This window comes from Sinohyriopsis cumingii, chromosome 15, assembly GCF_028554795.1.
Source record: "Sinohyriopsis cumingii isolate HCF-2022 chromosome 15, ASM2855479v2, whole genome shotgun sequence".
NCBI classification, from domain to species: Eukaryota; Metazoa; Mollusca; class Bivalvia; order Unionida; family Unionidae; genus Sinohyriopsis; species Sinohyriopsis cumingii.
Window position 1 is genome coordinate 110,414,131 of NC_142975.1, and position 20,478 is coordinate 110,434,608.

General features: G+C 33.2%; 1 protein-coding gene across 5 annotated transcripts in view; it reads right to left on the minus strand.

Annotated features, from left to right (window-relative positions):
* LOC149782471 (uncharacterized) overlaps window positions 1-20,478 on the minus strand; it is a 189,968-nt gene that overhangs the window by 32,884 nt on the left and 136,606 nt on the right. For 2 of the 5 annotated variants that reach the window (XM_089933888.1, XM_089933889.1), the window contains exon 3: window positions 9,883-9,924. In XM_089933888.1, the coding sequence (XP_089790014.1) occupies window positions 9,883-9,924 (42 nt within the window). Of the gene's footprint in view, window positions 1-9,882; window positions 9,925-12,696; window positions 12,815-17,816; window positions 17,860-18,237; window positions 18,344-20,478 lie in introns of those variants that run through there. The other 3 variants (XM_089933892.1, XM_089933891.1, XM_089933890.1) reach the window with 3 other exon arrangements.

Genomic DNA, 20,478 nt, shown 5'->3' on the forward strand with positions numbered 1-20,478 from the left:
AAATAACCTATAAATACAATTCTTTAAATCTGAATAACAATATAGTTAATTTTGAAAACGACAGAGGAATCAGTCATTGGTGAGTGTTGACTGGAAAATTAAACCAAATGACAACCAAACTTTGGATGCAGTGACTGTTCCCGAAATATACTGTAAGGTTGTCAAGGCCAAATAGTCACGTTTCGATGTTGGAATAAGCATGATAAAGAACCAGCATCCTTACCGGAAAACTCCCTATCATTGAAACTTAAACATGCCACACTCTGAAAAATGTCGGATATGATGTGTCTGTTATATTCTTAACACAACACACAAATTAAGCGTTATTTGTCTAGGCTACATTTGAAAAAGGTCACTGTCTCAAAATTATTGCAAATGTCCGAAATTTTTAATCGATATAGCAACACAGGCGTTAGTTGAATTGACACATAAGGGAGAAAGCAAATACATGCAAATTAACGGCGTTTACCTTAAAAATATATAATGAAATCAAAACCTCTGTTTCTGTTGGGTAGATATAGGAAAATATTTCACTCGACACTTGTGGCAATAGAATGTTTGTCACTTCACTAGTGACATATTACGATATATATATATATATATATATATATATATATATATATATATATATATATATATATATATATATATATATATATATATATATATATATATATATATATATATATACATATATATATATAGATATACATATATCTATATATACATATATATATACATATATATATCTATATCTCTCCCTCTCTCTCTCTCTCTCTCTCTCTCTCTCTCTCTCTATATATATATATATATATATATATATATATATACATACATATATATATACATACATACATATATATATATATCTATGTATATATATATACATACCTATATATACATCTATATATATACTATTGTTGCAACAATAGTATATATATATACACATACATATATATATATATATATATATATATATATATATATATATATATATATATATATATACATATATACTATATATATATATACTATTGTTGCGTGTTTAGGCTCTTACAATAGGTAACAAGTAAAAGGTGAAGCTTTGTAACATATAACAAATAATTTATTTCATTAGAAACACAAGTTAAAAATGAGAAAAAGAAATTACGGTTTTACGAATCAAATCCAAGAATAAAAAAGTAAATCCTAGAAACAAAACGTTCCAATGAAACTGAGTTCGAGTCCCGATGAAATCCAAAATAGAAGACGATGACGACACATGTAACCTGTGATGTGATGCAGTGTCAACAGTCTCTTCTTGAATCACAGAAAATATTATTCCAATTTTTTAATCCTGTATAAATTTCGATAAATGTCCTTGTCCAAGAATTGGTTTAGAGCGCTAGTATTTCCGGGGAAAAGAAACTTGAAATCCAAATAAATTGAAGTAAACAAAATAATTAGCCCAAAACTGGTCACAACATAAAACACTTTAACTTCTCAAGTGTTAAGCAAGAAAAAATATTATTTCTCAATGGATCAGTAATAAATCTAGCTACGGCGCCAAATGGATGCCCGAATGAGGGTCAATCCGCTAGAAAAAAACAGAGTCTGAAACAATCTCTTCATGGTATCTGTCACTTACACCAAGTATGGCCTCGATACCACTTTATGAATCTACCTCTGAGAAAGAATTATAAAAATAAAAAAGTTGTTTACTACAAACTATCACTGTCCCTGAATCAAGGACATGAACAAGGTCAGCATTAGATACAATGTTTCTATAATATTGTTTACGTCAAAACAAAACAAAATTAGTCAGAACTGAACTCTATTCCAGTAAATAAAGTTACATTACATAAGGAATTAATGGAATCAAAAAAATTAAAACTTACAAACCGACAATTAAATTAAATCAAATATAAATTAGGTAAAATATGCATAATACTATAAGTATTTAAATGTAATCAATTAGACTGAGACGCAGTTGTAAGCTTTCCTGTTTATAAACTTCTGAAAGACTGAATAAAATTAAAGGACGAAAATATAAAATATTTGATGCAATCTTTCTTTTAATATTTAGTAAATCTTAATCTGAATATTGCAGAAGGTAAACTCGCGACTTTCAGGATTTAGAGGCAAAAAAGTTCGTTATTTCATTTTTGAGCTGTAGTGGAAAGGATATAAAAATGGCTTTTTTAGTTTTTCTACAATTCAAATATCAGAAAATGAGTTTGGGCCTTTAGAGTTTATATTATTCTATTTTTCCCCACATGTTAAAACAACTTTAGTTTTTCCTACCATGTTCACATATAAATGCTAGATCCCTATGTTTCAATCAGAAAACTGTGAATCAAATATGTCAATAATATATTACAATTAATGAAGTTACAAGCTACATAGTAATTGAGATGTATCAAGAATGATTATTTACTAATTATGCAATATAGACGGCTTACATTTTTAGGAAATACGAATAACCAGCTAAGTACTAGGAGTTTGTTTGGGGATGTTTGGTTTCTTGGTGGGGTTTTTTTTACGATGAGACTGGTTGCCAAAATTAAAGTTTTCAAAATCAAACGAATTCCAAAGGAGATGATTTATGTAAGGTAAATGATGGAAGAAGCCAGATTAACGCATAACCCACGAACATTATTAGCCTTAGTCATACAGCATATCAAAATGTTCCAACCGGTGTTCCGTCAGTGTCCAATCAGTATCCAATCAATGTATGTCAAATCTAAAAATTGCAAGACAATTCTTTTTGAGGAATCTTTACCAAGTTAGAAAGTTAGAAAGGATACGATCAGAAATGACGTCAATATTGGGGTTATCCCACTTTTATCATTTGACACAAAAGGGTGTCACCCCAATTTAATGTAATTACAATTTTGTGTTACATTAATTCACTTATATGTTCCTACGTGACACCTTCTGTTCAGAAAAAATAAAATCAAAAGCAATGATATGAGAAGTACATGCACAGAATAGATGTAAATGTAGATAAAGACAACCAAGCAGTAAGATCTGTAATTGTCAATGTAATATGAGATTTAATTATTAAAAAAGAAACAACACAATATAAATCAACTTCCTTTGTGACTCCGTTTGTCCACGAATATGGCACTTTACTTTTATATTACTTGTGATTACATACAAATCTATATTTGAAAGGAGAATGGATTAAAGGTTACTAAATACTTAATACACAACAGTTCTATGCCTGTTATGCATACATATTTCAAGGCCTTCTGTTTTAATATGTCGAAATGTAATATAGCACAATAACGTTAAACGCACAAACTGATATGAACAAATTACGTAATCACTATCATGTATGATTGCGTGTTCGCCCTACTCAGACTTGATCAATAGAATTAACATATGAACAAAATAAACGAAACAGAAATAAGCAGCAACATAAATACTGTTATTTATACGTAATTTAATTGTTTGTTAGTTTTGTTAATCTTATTACATGCTATTATAATGTAACTTTGTATGTCTGACTTGACCTTATCCGAAATTAAGTCCAATTCTACTTGAACCAAATTGACTCTTTTTATTTTGTTAATTGTAAACAACTAATACATAGCTAAATTATCCTTTATGTGTATAGGTTTAAAATCAGTATTGTTATTAATAGAAGAGGTAAATATGTTTATCTGGGTCAAGGTTTGTTTTTATTTGTTAAACATTAGGTACATTCTAGAAGGTTAGTTTCCATTAGATAATGTTTTTGTTTTTAGAAAATGCTAATTGTGGCATGAGGTCAAGTAGAGAAATATATATAGTGTCGCTGAGAGGATTGTATTAGTTGCTTTTAAGATCTAGCACCTTAAAATTGTATTATATGTTGTATCTAGTATTTGGGCTCGACATGTTTTCTCCAACTTATTGAATTCAGGTGATCATTTTCTCTGGAAATGCAAAAGTACTTTGAAAAAATGTTGCATAGAAATATTCACTGGAGTTTATAGTGTATTCAATTCTGGAATTATATTTCTGTGATTTAACTAACACAAAAGACAGTTGGCACATCAACACACTAGGAGTTATATCTGACTCATCATCGCAATCAGCTTTTAGATGTAGTTTGGACTGGTATTGAGATTTATACAGGAAATTAAATTATTAGGACTTGTGTCTGTATTTCTTGGATTATTTGGGGATTTAATTCGTAATACCGTAAGTTCTATTTTCTCATTTTCACTTTGCATTCTAGGGAAAGAAATCATTTGTTAAATGTTATAAAGATTTTTGTCTTTTACTCTATATGTTGCTTATTGTAAGAACGCAGACTCGTAGAGACTCGTAATAGAAAATTGGGGCTTGTCCGGCATAAGAAAATCACTAAAATATTTCAGAAAACTTTGCTTTGGAAATTTTCTTTCACTTTGTATTAGAACTTTCTAAATTCCAGATATAATTTCACGTTTTAGAAATCTTTAGTGACATTAACAAGCTTCTTAAAATATCATCTAAAGTTGAGATCTTTATTTAAATTTCTACCCAAGAACAATTCGACTCCTTGAAAGAAGATAAAATGCTACAGCTTGCCAGAAAATATGATCTTTCTGATGCAAAAGCTTCTTTCACAAAGCAGAGATAAAAAATATTTTGGTCCAATATTTGGTGGAAAGGAGTGTTTTGGATAAAAGTGCATTGGATTAGTAAGACTGTATCAGACTCTAACATAAAAGTAAAGGAATTGAAATTAAAATACAAGATGGAAGTAGAATAAAGAAATTTTGAGCTTCAAAAAAAGAAAGAAGAGAAACAAAAGCAAACAGAGGACCGAGAAAGGAAAAGGCAATTGGAGAAAGAAGAGATAGAGACAAATGCAATTACAGAAAGAAATAAAAACAAATGATATCGGAGAAAAAGGAGAAAATGCAAATGCAATGGGAGAAAGAAGAGGAAGAGAGAAAAATTTAAATGCAAATGCAAAGAGAAAATGAAGAAAAGGAATATCAATTTAGATTAAAAGAGAGCTGCCATGTAAAATGCACACCTCCACTTTACATGCAAATTCAAGATTCTATGTTGCTCAGAATATCAGATTAGTGCCCACTTTTTGAGAAAAAGAAATAAATACATATTTTCCTCATTTTGAAAAATTTGCTGAAAAATTCGAAATGGCCAAGGGAGCAGTGGCCTGAGTACAGCAAAGTGCTGACATTGATTTGCTTGAAGAATGCATCTTAAAGGATTACGAGTTAGTCCCTGTGGCTTATTGGAAAAAGGTCGGTAACTATGTAAAAAAAGATGGACGAATTCATATCGAATTTACAAGAGAGAAAGAGAAGTTATTGGATAAATCGTGCTTAGCGAAGGAAGTTGATCAAGATCACGAAACTCTCAGAAAACTAATATTAGTTTAATTGTTCAAGCATAGTGACGTTAAGACTTATCTTGATTAGCATCAGGTGAAAACTTTAGAAAATGATGCTCACGCTACTGACAAGTGTTCCTTGGTTCATAAAGGTTCGTTTGTAAGTATGTCTTCCACTCAGCATTCGACTGGTTAAAAAATATTTCAGACTAATACAAGCCCCTCCAAATTTCATTCTGGCACAACCTTTAGAAATCAAGCTTCTGGTAACATTGACTAGAAGTCCTTATCACGTCCTACATATAACTATTGCAAGAAGAAAGGACACGTTATTTCTGATTGTTACAAATTGAAAAATAAGCATCAGAATCAAGACAGACCTATTCCAAATGGTTTTATTTCTAATAGATCAATGTCACAGTCATGCACTGAAAGCAATACATTTGTTGGGTCTAATAAACTTCAGTCTGATTTAATTTATGGAGAATTATGAACCATTCATGTCGAAGATTTCTATATCGCTCATGTGTGATTCGGCCAATCCCGTCAATATTAAAATTTTAAGGAACCCAGGAGCTTCTCAGAGTCTTTTAGTATCAGGTACTTTGCCTTTTTCTGAGAAGTCTTATTCTAATAAGAGTGTTCGTATTCAGAGAGTAGTGTGAAGCTTTGATAATGTGCCTCTCCATTGTGGAAATGTGTCATCAGACTTAGTCTCAAGACCCACTGCAGTCGGAATAGTGTGGTCTATGCCTATTGAGGGCATTGATTTATTACTATGCAACGACCTAGGTGTAGATGAGGTTGTGGTTAATCCAGTTTTATTTGACAAGCCTTGTTCGGATCGGTAAGTCAGTCCTATTGAAGAAGACATTCCTGATTTATACCCAGCTTGTGCAGTTACTAGCGCTACGGCATAGAAAGCTCTAGCGCATGATGTTGATCATGAACGTATTCCTTTAGCTGCCACATGGTATTGGTCAGGTTTTTGATGCGGTCACTTCCACTCCTTCTTTGGATCAACCAAAGGGTACTGAGCACAGTGTTTCTCTTTTACTCTTAGCAGGGTGAAAAACGACAATCACTTGTCGAACATGAAAAGACCATGAGATCTCCTGTTTGTTTTAAAGGGCCATTAGTGAAACTGAAACCACAGAATTACATGTTTGTTGTTTCGTTAAAAATGGAATTTTAATGCAAAAATGGAGACAGCCTGATATACTTGCTGTTGACTAGTGGCCAGTGAACTACCAAATTGTATTTGCTAAATCGTACAGATAGGAAATACTTAGTCTGGCCTATAAAACTCAGTTGGCTGGTCATTTAGGGATTAATAATACTTATCGCAAGGTCTTGAATCACTTCTATTCTTCAAATGTTTAAAGTGTTGCTTGTAACTACTGCAGATCTTGTCACACTTATCAAAAAACTTATCAGAAGCTGCCTAATTCTCATCTGCAACCTATTCCTGCATTTTACTAACCATTTAGCAGAATAATGGTAGATTGTGACAGTCAGTTCAACAATACTTGTTGACCATAATGTGTGCGTCAACAAGATTCCCAGAGGCAATTCCTTTATAGGAATATTAAAATTAAAACAATATTTGAAGCTTTGATACAGTTGTTTTTACTCAGTCTGGCCTTCCCAGTTCTGCCCAATCTGGTCAAGGGTCAAATTTTATGTCTGAAGTTTTCCAGCCAGTTATGCTTAAATTTGGCATTCAGTAATTCAAGTCAAAAATGAAATTAAGGTACGGCAGAGCTACATTGGAGAGAATTTATCAATCTGTCTCTCTTGCTGATTCTTCACAATTTTCTTCTGATTAGGTATTATGGCCTTACAACGTTAAGTAGAAAATTAATGAATTAATTGCAATAATAGTACTCCTGGTATGTACATCCGTTAAAGAAGTAAGAGTCTGTTGATATAGATAGCCGAGCTTAATCATGCAATTAATTTAGTTGTACCTATTCCACACACTGGTGATTTAAGCGATGGAATGCAATCGAACTACATTCATTTGGGAGAAACAAATCTTCAAAATTCAAAAATTATAAATATTCTGGACCAGAAACTTTCACATGTTTAGCAACAAGAAAAGAATGAACTAAAATAGGTATTAATTGAATAAGAGCACTTATTTCCAGATGTTCCTACAAGAATAAATAAATCTACCATGACGCTGATATTATAAATTCCACACCTGTGAAACAACTCCCGTACAAGATGAACCCTCTCAAACAGGTATGCTTGCTTGTGGACGACTTCATTAAGCCGAGTAAAAGTGATCAGAGTTCACCGTGTATTTTTGTTCAGAAACCAAATAATACTTTCCGCATTTGAACTGATTATAGAAAGGCGAACAGTATGACTAAAACAAATTCATTTCCATTACCAATAATCGATAAAATTAGAAATGCAAAGTATTTCGCCAAATATGAGCTTCTTAAAGGATGTTGGCAATTTCCACTGACAGAATAGGCAAAGGAATTTTCGGCAGTCGTAACTCCACATGGACGTTTATCACTATAAAGTGATGCCCTTTGGAATGAAAAGTTCGCCTATTACTTTTCAACATTTAATGAACATCACTGCATCTGGCCTAAATATTTGTGATGCTTGCACTGATGATGTTATTATCTACAAAGACACCTGGAAAGGTTATTTATCAACAACTCGGAAATTCTTTGACATATTCACCAATGCAAATTTGACAATTAATTTATCCAAAATTCAGTTTGTCGTGCTTGCGTAACTTTCTACGGACATATCGCTGAAAATGGACAAGTTAATTCTATAGATTATAAGGTAAAAAAATGCAGCTGATACAATTATTCCATAATTGCTGAACCCCTCACAAACTGATTGATCAAGAAAACCAAGTTTCATTGGACTGAAAAATATCATGATGATTTTGAAAAGTTCAATGTCAAACTTAATAGTCCAATAGATCCTTCATCTCCAAATTTCAGTCATTTAAATGTCTCAACGCAATTGATGTTTGTGTTGGAACAGTTTTGATTCAAGAAGACAAATAAGATGTAGGTTATCCAGTATGCTATTTTTATAAGAAATTAAATAAGCACCAGAGAAATTATTCAACAATCGCGAAGGAATGTTTGACGAGTAAGTTTTGGCTTTGATATTGATATTACAACACCTTGAAGTCTTACATTAGCTCGGCTCCTTCTCCTATTATTGTATTTAGTGATCACAACCCACTTTCTTTCATTGGCAAAATGAAAATAAAATATCAGAGACTATTAAGGAGATGTTTGCTGTTACCGGAATATAATGCTCACATCAGGTCCATCAAGAGAGGAAACAATTATATAGCAGATGCTCTTTCGCGTGTGTATACATATATCCTTTCATGTTTACTTCGTGTAATTCATAAGATTTAATCTTTGTTTTTTAGTTCATTTTTTTATAAATTTGTATTTCACTGCATGCTATTATAATGTAACATTGTATGTTGGACTTGACCTTGTCCAAACTTAATTTCATTTCTGCTTGACCCAATGTGACATTTCTTTTTATTTATTCATTGTAAACGAGTGCATAGCTAAATTATTATATATGTGTATTTATTTATAATTAGTGTTAGTAATAATAGAAGCAGTAAATATTTTTATTTGGGTCAAAGTTTTGTCATTTCCTAAGTGAATTTTACAGGTTATTGTTTCTAGTTTGTAAGCATCAAGGATATTATTGGGGGTTATTTTCCATTAGGTATATTTTTTAGAAAATGGCATGAGGTCCAGTAGATATTAACTGAGAGGATCTTTGTCTGTTGCTGTTACTACGTTTAAATTGTATTATATGTTGAATCCAGTATTTGGGCTTTACATTTTATTTCTTCAAATTATTGAATTCAAGTGATTATTTTCTCTGAAAAGACAAACGTTTTCAGACAACTTTTTGATAGTCACATTCAGTGGAATTTATAGTGTTTTCACACCTGGAATTGTATTTATGTGATTCGATAAAAGACTGTTGGCACATCAACACACTAAGGGCTATAACAGAACATCATCGCCGTAAATTTTTCGATTTAGTCTGCATTTGAACTGCGTTTTATTCAGGACTTTAAAACATTATAACTTGTGTCTGTAATTCCTGGATTATTTGGGGATTTAATTCGCATCACCGTAAGTTCTTTTTCCTCATGTTTACTTTGTACCTTAGGGAAATAAATTATTTTTAAATGTTACAAAGCTTGCTGTTTATCACACTTTTCTGTTACTTATTTTAATATTATAGACTCGTAACAATATACATTCAAAAACACATATGTTGCCTTGTAGACTCTACGTTAAAGGCTAGCAGAGTAAACAATTGTCATGATCACAAACATTCCTGTAGCTGCATTATCATTACATCATTACATTTACCCATAATCTGATACACGCGGAGGTCATGCAAACACATACGCACACAGACACACACACACACACACACACACACACACACACAAACACACACACAAGCAGTGAAACACACATGCAATACCTTTGCAATGAACCAGCTTCCCTTTAAAAAGAAGTACATGCAACACTTACCACTTAGAGTTACCCATGGTGGCGACACTGTGTTTCCGTGTGCTGCAAGTAAATTAAGGGATGCTTTCTTGAGCGTTGTGCTTGCATTCCTTAAAAATACATTTTATGTGAAGACCTATAAATTTGAATTTTTTTATAAAGGAAGCGTACTTAATAATACTCTTTTTACTTGGTAATCGATTGGTCAAAAAAATAACAAAGAGCCATTCATAGCAAAAAAGAAAAAAAATCGTTTCTGTATTGTTTTAAAGAAAACGTAGGAAACGCGTTAACCTGACAGTCTGGACAAGTGAGTAATGTCACATAAATTCACCTGCAACCTTGACGACAAAAGTCAAACTTGGAATTCACGGGGCGTGGCATGTGCCGCTGCACAACATTTGTAAGAAGCAGATCGTGGAGTTGGTGAGATGCAGATGTTTTATGTGCATTCAAGATAGTCCTTTTTGTGACAAACGTGCTCGAGAATTACTATGTACGGATATCAACACAGGTGTCAACACATATCAGATATAGTTTTGTATGGGATCATGCCACGGGGACTGCAGCAGTGGACTCTGAGTCACAACCCGAGGTTACATGTAAGGGTCGACAATTCGGATTACTCGCTTATTTGTGCCTAGAAACATATTTAATCGAATATAATTTTGTTCTAATTTATGATTACAATTGTATGAAGAATAATAAAAGCAGTGTGATTAAGAATGGGGGAGTGGATATAAAGCTTATCTTTTACACATTATTGTCACACATTATTGGCATTATAGTGCCACTATAATAATATTTAGTTTCACAACAGATCGAGCACGAGTATAGACAACAGTGCGTTGAAAAACGTTATGCACCGGGAAAATTATGAAATACGAAGATCAATTCCAAAACCTACCGAGATTATAACGAAGATGAAATAATATGCATTCAGCTATCTCTTGTATGATTTCTATTGCAGGATTGAAAAAATTATTCGTGGACGATATTTTACAAAGCACCCAATATATTATCCTCCATCAAAATCGCATTTTGCATTTTGTTGACTGACGCCCTCCATATTCAATAATGTTATTGTAACAAGATAACCGGGTGGGATATTTCGGATTAACAACAGAACTCGTTTTGACGACACATATATATATGGTTTAATGTGGCGATTGATATGAGCAGCAGATTATGAAGATGTGTGCGTATTTATAATCCAAATATTGGATCTATTTAACATAAAAACGCACAGTTTCAAAGATGGAAAAAATAAACAAATAAATTAGTTCAGTAACACTAAAACACAGGATAAATGATTTCACAAATGATTCAATAATGGAAAGATGAATATAGTTCACTCAAATAGTAAACGATGTAAGTCTTTACATATGGTACAAAAATGTATTCGCTCAGGTAGCGAAATTATGTCACTAAACACAAGGACGGATATACAATCTATCCTTCCTGTCCTGAATAATACACTGGGTCTTACTAACCCAAAATTAGCATACAGCTAATAAAATACATGTGTGGAGATGCACCCCGTCACCCGTGCACCATATCCGCTCCACAGCTCCTCCGAATCAATTTCACAACTGATATAGACTCCGGACCCTCGGAATACTATGATCACTTTAACATTAGACCCTCCGGACACTTGAAATATTAGACCCTCCGGACCCCCTGGTCCTTTGACGGCTCTACAGCCGGGTCACCTTAGTCACTCTGGACACTCCGGACGCTAGACATTAGACGCTTCGGCACCTTAAACGCTCCGGACACACGGACGTTTCTACGCCCTGACAACACCGGACACCCCGGATATTCCTACCCTCAGACAACACCGGACACCCCTGATATTCCTACCATCAAAAACAGCCCTACAGCTGGAGTTGTGCGAATTGTTTTAGCAGTCCGCTTGCTGACAAAACCATTAGTATTGTAAAGGTCCTTTACATGTAGTAACTTATTTATACCTTTAGAATTTTCCTTTTTCCTTATCGATGGCACCTTGCACGTGTGGCATAGGACGAATCGTACTCACGATTTCAAAATACAATAGACCGTAATATAATCACCCTCGGGTATCGTTGTACAGAGAAAAGAAACGAAACCCGAGTACATGTATTTAATTAACAACATTTACACCATTCCGTGACAGTTATGATTTAATAATAATAATAATAATAATAATAAAACAATAATAATAATAATACTTATAATGTTTAAACTACTTTGTGCACACGCAAAAGGGAATGCTGTTTTTTTTTTGCCATCATAAATTGTCAGCCATTGCATAAGAAAACATTGTGTTGACGATCCATTTCTAGGAAATCTTATTTCCAGACAAGACAATGTATTTTTTCTTCTAATTTAAAAGTAGTATTCCATCAAGGTTTTGATGATATTTTAGCATTTACAAATCATCAATGCTGATTTATATGTGTATTTCACATACTTACAGAAAAATCGGAAGTATCAATCATAACTAAAATTATAAAAGAGCAAAATATAAATTTATGTTAGTTGCCTATCATTTCCTCTAAAATTTCATGAACATAATGTTGACTGTTTTTTCTTCAGCAATACTCCGTAGTGCTATAATGACAAAACATTGTTTGTGCTTATGTTAAAAGATATCAGTATTAATTACTCATTAAATTGTGACACATATTGATGACACTAACCTAGTTATTTTGCACATGACGGAATATTTATTCATTATCACATATTGGTTCGTTTTGAACATTCATTAACAACAGAGAGTACTAAAGTCAGCCTAGTGTTTGCAAACATCTGAACAACCGAAAGGATAAGTCTAATGAAAATCTTTCTTACCAGTTCCAACTATGTGCATGCAGAAAATGACATTTATAGACAACTGAACTAGCGTCTCCAATCTCATTTTTCCCTTTATCGGTTTCTCTGTGTTTATCTGTGGAACTTCTTTTCAAGCCTGAATGAAAAACAAACACGAAACAAAAATGACATTTTGTTAAAACTTTTATAAATAATAATATGTACAGGAGTGATATTTTCAGACACTGATAGAGTGATAAGCTACATGTATTTACACAGGTGAGGTCAATTTATGAGAAAATGTACCACCTTTGTTTTTCTTAATTTCACACTATGCAAAAAGAGTGATATTTTCTAGTACTGATACAGTGATAAGTTGTACATATTTGCACAGGTGATGTCTATTTATGGGTAAATTTACCACCTTTATTTCCCTTAATTTCACACTATACAAAAAGAGTGATATTTTCTAATACTGATACAGTGATAAGCTATACATATTTGTACAGGTGAAGTCTATCTTTGGGTAAATGTACCACCTTTATTTCCCTTAATTTCACTCTCTGAACTGCTAAAAATTCAGTAATGAGCTACGTGTCCAATGACGGCGATAATAGTTAACTGTTATCTCTGGAACTACTTAAAATATGGGTTGAATATTTATGCACCTGCACCGCATGAACGGAAAACAATGTTTTATTACGTCACAACACGTGTCCTATTTGTGTGTGTGTGTGTGTGTGTGTGATTAGGAAGTTTAACGTAGCTTTAACAATGTTTCAGTCATATCGCAAAGATGTCTGCAGTGTGGCAGTTTATAGTGATGTCTAGCACTGGGGCATCATGCCGCAGCCATGTAGCATGATGTCCCACCCAGTCACATTATCCTGACACCAGGCCTACCAGTCCTAACACTAACCACTTAATGCTGAGCGCAGTTGTTTGTACCGCTTTTGTAAGTCTTTGGTATGACTCGGCCGGGGTTCGAATCCAAGAGCTCCCGCTTCCGAGACGGACGCTCTAACCACAAGACCACCGGAATGGTCTGCACGCGTCCTCTGTATACATGTTTAAACTTTGTCACTTTAAATCACACCAAGCAACGATGACATTTCAATGGATTTGCTTTTAAGAATGACATTTGTATTCGTTCTCTAATTCTCTAAACAATATAAGCAACTTTAAAACTATCACAAAGATTTTTGTAAATATATCTCTCATAAACTCTGTACCGACAAGAAACTTACATGACGTAAAAGCATACGTACTCGTGAATTATCAACATAGGAGCGTTCAGACACGTGTTTTCTTTCATTTAATTTGCACGCATTAATATTAAGCAATAGTTATGGTGCTAATCGCCCTCTTTCTGCTATACATTCTTAAAACAAGTTGATGTACTAGGCCAATGGCAATAGACGATCTTCATTTCAGTGGTGCACACAAATTAATCTTTCGCTGTCTCTAAGCAAAACGACTTAGCAATTTACACTTTTTTTGAATTACTAAAGGTCAAAATTGGCCTGGTTATAGATAGGGAGCTTGGAAACTGTTAATAGAGAAAACTCTATCCAGGTCATCGGAACATATTATTAAAACAAATTTATGGATGTGCTTTATTAGCATAAACAACTAAAGGAACCTGTTTTCTATAATATATTGTTTGAACATGATGTAGTCAAAATTGGTTATATATTTACAGACCAGGAAATTATTAATCCTTTCTAATAGTTTTATGCTAATCAGGTTCTCAACATGATTTTTTTCCTTTGAAGGTTTAATTCAATATGTAAAGGTCTTCTGTAAAATGTTAGTATGTGTGTCTGTGTGTGATCTGGATATTTAATGTAGCTTTAACAAGTTTTCAGTCATATCGCTATGATGTCTGCTGTGTAGCAGTTTATAGTGATGTCTAGCACTGAGGCATCATGTCAAAGATAGGTATCATCATGTCAAAACCAGTCACATTATCCTAACACCAGGCTGACCAGTCCTAATAATAACCTCTTAGTGCTGCTGGTATCATTTTCATAAATCTTTGGAGTGTCTTGGCCGGAGTTCGAACCCGCGACCTCTCGCATCCGAGGCGGAATGAAACTGTCAAGTTGAAAGGTCTGTGTGGCCTAATATATATGCTAAAGTTGTACAATATCAAGAAACTCAAAATAGCGATGGCTTCAATTTAATATTACTAACAGAACTTTACCAATGAATTTACTTTTGTATCAAACAATATTATCTGATACCTGTCTGTGTACTTTTTGTAAACAATTCCCAGAAACTTTGATGCATTTGTATTGGCATTGCAATGTGATAAATAGGCTGTTTGTGTCCCACTGGATTCGGAAAATAGTGAACATTGATACTGTGCCAACCGTAAAAACTGTGAGATACGAGTGCAGATGAAATATGAGCAACCTTTTAATTTTTGTGTTCTTCTATCATATATTAGATCTATATTTTACATGCAAAAGGAAAGGAGAATTTCCTAGAATGGGGGGGGCTGAAAGTTTTTCTTCAGGCCAACTCTAATTTTCTAAAAACATATTGCAATAAAATCTGAAGAAAAGAAACAATTATTCTAGTTTTTGAACAGTGGGAGCCATTATTCCACCAGTAACTAAGAAAAATGTGTTATAATTCGAATGCATGTTGTATAGTAATATGTAGATCATAGTGTATGTGCTTTTGTAATATACAATGTCACTTCATACCTGATCAAAATATATGTTCTGAAAAAAGCACACACTCTCTCTCTCTTTCTCTCTCTCTCGTTCTATCTTTTACAATTACGAACAATTATTGTCTAGAACTAAGTATAGTACAAATATATATTACATGACTGTATCATCTATCGTTTGTCACTTAAAGCTTTGAAAAATGTCAATACATTTGTAGTTCAATAACAGTGGCATTGTCAATTACTATTGAAGTTTATAGCTGTTGAGGGACATATTAAAGTTGTATCACACGATAGTTTCCAACAGGCGAGATACTCAAAAAGTATCTTAGTTTGCATTGGCCAGCGACCTTCCCTCTCCCTATGTCTCTCTGCCTCACTCTCCTTCCCTAAATTTCGATAGAGTTCCATCCCCACCCAGGTCAGCATGGGTAGGATACCTAAAGCAGATACTTAGTTCATAATTTCCTCGGCATGATAAGACAAATAATGTGTTATAATTGTTATTAAAACTCAAAACAACAACAATTCCACTACTCTTTTTTGCCTCTACTACGCTACCTTACGAAATCTCTACACCGACAGCATGTGTGTGCCGATTGTAATGTATATTTAATCTGCATTCTTTGTTTGTTAGTTTTTGTCCAAAGTCAAGCTCATTTTCCATCTGACTCGACTAGGTGACTTTTCAAAATTATGTAATCACTTAATATATAGCAACATTTTCGTTATGAATTTGCGTTAACTATTAGGATTATTATCTTTGCCTGAGTCAAAGACATTGTGTTTACCATGTTATTACTATGCGTTTAGTAGCAGACCTTCTAATGATACCTAAGATTTTGTCTTATAAACATTTGTAATCATCCAGAATGACATTGTGACACGATGTCAACTAGAGGACTATATAATCTTATTTATACAGAAATTATTTCCTCGACGTTCTATAAGATGTTGCGTCGGAATAGTTGTCGTGTCCATTATTTCATTAAAGCTGGAATCTAATTATTCAGATTATTTATTGACTTGAGATACAAAGTGCTCATCAAAATAATATTCTTGGAAATAGAGCCTCGGATTTATAGTGATTATTCTTATTCAGATTATTTATTAACTGCGATTCAACTAAAGATTGTTGGCACATCACTAAAACATAGGCCACCACAGATACGTCAACACTTCCAGCGTTGGATTTATTTCGGATTACCACTAAACATTCTTTAGAACTATTAATTACTAGGACTTGTTTTGAACATTATAGGATTATTTGAGATCTATTTCGCAATACCGTAAGGTCTTTCTTCTTTATCCCACCATGTTTTTGAATTTTCCAAAGTACGTCGCTTCTCACTCTTTGCTATTACTTATTGTAATACCATATTTTAGTACTTTTATGAAGCGTACATATTTATTCGCCAGAGCAGTTGTCGGTTGAAAATGAATACGTGTTTATCATTTGCTGTTTCAATGCAGGGCAAATGATCGAATGGTGCTTGAGTCAAGATAACAAAAAGATTAAATTTATAACTTCAAAAATAGTTTACTCTATTAAATTGATGCTCGAAATCGGTAATTCTTTTAATATTTTCTCGCAGTTGGCTGGGTCATTTATAACTTATATCTGAAGTACTATCACCTAAATCGTAACAATAAGTAGGTAGATAGGTGGGTCATTTAATCCGTCATTAACATTAATTGCACGAAATTTTAACTAGCCATAGTTCACCTTATAATTGGACATGATGCGCCCCGCTGTATGTGAAGCTGTTGACTGAGGTGCCGGATTTGTCATGGTGTGTGTCTAGTAATGATATTCCAGTTGAGCATGTGTTGGTCACTTTGTAACAGTGCAGTTATGTAAACCTTTTGGCAATGTATCTTGAACTTTGTATATGCTTTATATTGCCATTGGATGTAAGTTTTTGTGTTTGTTTTGTATGCCTTTCTGGGAATAATACACATACCTGAATACATTTAACCAGGATTGTCCGTATGTACCGTTGAACCTCATACATACATCCATACACATGGGACACATTTTTCTGGCTCAAAATAAATCCTGTCTAATGCTCTTTACATTTAGGTCCTTAAATATGTAGGAAATGTTAGTACCACAGGTGTCCGAATTACGAAAGTATTAATTTGCTATGCCATATTCTCTGCTTGCAGCCAGATTAAAAACCTACAAATTATACAATAATGTTATAAACTGTTTGTCGTCGTCGGGCTTAAATGATGTGTGATATTGCAACTAAAACTGTGTACCCCTAAGGCAAAGAAAATATAGAAATAACCTCTTATAATAACAATTTGTATTAGTTTAATCATTCTTTCTATTTGTTGTTGCAAATAGTTTAATGTTTAGTATCTTGAAGGAAAGGTGCAGCAATTATAATAATTTTTACTTAATAACAGTTCAGCGATAAGTGTCTATAGATATAAACATCGCTCCATCAAATTACACACTCGTTATATTTACCAGTCAATTCAATTGCATGTATACGCCGGTAAACAGAACCTGAAAAGTTAATGTGGAATGATGCTCAATTAACAGAAACCGATTTTATACTTTAACAAGGACCTGCCAGCTAAAGCGAAATGTGCCATGGTGAATAAATTTGGCATGTAAACGAATCGCTTTATGGGAAATATTAGCAAAATACAACTTAAACAAACTATTATGTACAAAAGATAACATTAAACCTATTCTTCGTCAAACTATGTTGTTACGAATTCCAAAAACAATATGATATAAGAATGTGTTAAAGCATAAACATATCGAAAAGACACAACAATTATAGTTACTTTAAAAGGCACAATTACATTCTATCAAGCAGCCTTCTATGTTGATGTCTCACGACATTGCATTCTTTCACATAACGTATATTATTTTTACCTACCTGTTTTACATTCCTATTTCGTACCTCCTGCTGACCGGAACGCTTTGAAATTTGTATTTATTCTTGCAAATATTTTGTTTACGTGTTGCTAGTTAATCAATTTCACGCCGTACGTTTGGATAGCAACTATCACAGTGTAAACAGTGTTACGAATGATAAGATTACATAGGAATTAGGCCTAGGCAGTCCACACATGCATGTAGCAATAATGTATACGCAGTGCACACGTTTATATCATCTCAGTAAATGACAAACGTAATCATACCAAAGATGAACCCATATCCTTTAAATAATTAAAGTCCAGTGATAATATGCATTATATGTCTCTACGAAGTAAATTATTTACAAAGGATTTAGTCTTAAAAATCAATCAGCATTGAAGAAAACGGCATGTTTGTTTTTTTAAATATTCGGCAATTCATTCCGAAACCACGCTCAAACTAAATCTTCAAATATCGTTATAGTACCATTCAAAATTCAACGGAGAAATGGAAACCGAATACTCATTTTAGTCAAACGTAATTGGTTCTGCTTTAGACCTTGACACAATTATACCAATGTTTTTTTCCCGGAAATCTTCTTTTGAAGCAGTATTTGTTTTCTCTTCTACTATTCTGACATTTATTATCGCTAACAATAAACCACTATCGTGTATCGAAGATAAAAATAATAACTATCTGACTGAGCATTAGTCTAACAGAAGCAAATAAGTAGGTCTTTAAAGCATTTTACCGTTGTTTCCATAAGCATCATTCAAAAGTTTGCACACAACGCCACTTTAAGGATTATGCGTCAAGACCTGGGTATGAAATCCAGTTCATGGAAAACTAACTTGTTAATAGTGTATCCTGTGTTATACTGTGTCATGTGTAAACCATTATAAATGCGCTTGATCACAATCTTCCCTTGGCAAGATCTTAAAGTCACACAAACGCCTAACAAAATTACTGTCATGTGTAAACCATTATAAATGCGCTTGATTACAAACTTCGCTTGGCAAGATTTTAAAGTCACACAAATGCCTAACAAAATTACTGTCATGTGTAAACCATTATAAATGCGCTTGATTACAAACTTCGCTTGGCAAGATTTTAAAGTCACACAAATGCCTAACAAAATTACTGTCATGTGTAAACCATTATAAATGCGCTTGATTACAAACTTCGCTTGGCAAGATTTTAAAGTCGCACAAATGCCTAACAAAATTACTCCATTGTATCATCTGGATCAAGGGTCTATATATAGCGTAAAATCGATGTGATATAGAACTATATTTGAGACAGGATCAAAATAGACAAAGATAGTGGAACAAAACAGTTATGTGGTTCTCCCACTGGTGGCAATAATTATGTATTCATTTATTTAAAGAGGCTAAATCACCTGTTTTAAGTAATTTGATTAATTCGAAAACCGAGAGCAATCTTTATTTTCCAGGCTCGAAGAAAGGTAAGTGCAATAATTTCGATTAGACAAACAAAAACCCTTGAATTCATACATATCGAGCTAGCTACGCAATTCCTTTATATTCATTTTAATACATTGGCTCTTCTATTGAAATAAATTTCCAAACAAATTAATGAATCTATTGCCTGATTATTATCTGTGTCATGTTTTACAACTGTGTTTGTTCAGATGGCAGTATAACATAGATACATAGGTACCCGTTTATCGTTTGTTTTCTTCTTTCTTTCTTCTGTTTTATACTTCCCTATCATTAAAACATATAGTAGTCATGTATATAGTAATCATATATATGGTAGTCACATACATAGTAGTCACATATATAGTAGTCATATATAAAGTAGGCAGGACTTGCATGGCGAAGTTTCTACTGTTCTCTAGACTAGGAAATTGCTCGCTTGGTGTTTAAATTCGTTCTCTGTAGCAACTAAAAGTTCAAGTAAATCTATTCCTTTCAAATGAAATATTTAATTTTCCACATTATTGGCTGAGCACAAGGCCTCAACAATCATGAGAAAGATCACGTTTGCATATTCCGTCATAAAAGATGCTTGCAAAATATACGGTTTTTGTCCTAAAGCTGATTGTCTAGAAATTTGATACGACCAAATGAATCGTTATACATGTGAAATATCAATGCTTTTTAAGTACTCAGCCAAACGGTCTTTACTTCTTCCAAGACCACGCCAGCGACGAACATTTTTAATTTCGACAGCAGTGGTAACTCAAGAATTTTTTGTTGAATTATAATACACCACTAAAACCTCTTCAATTTATAGA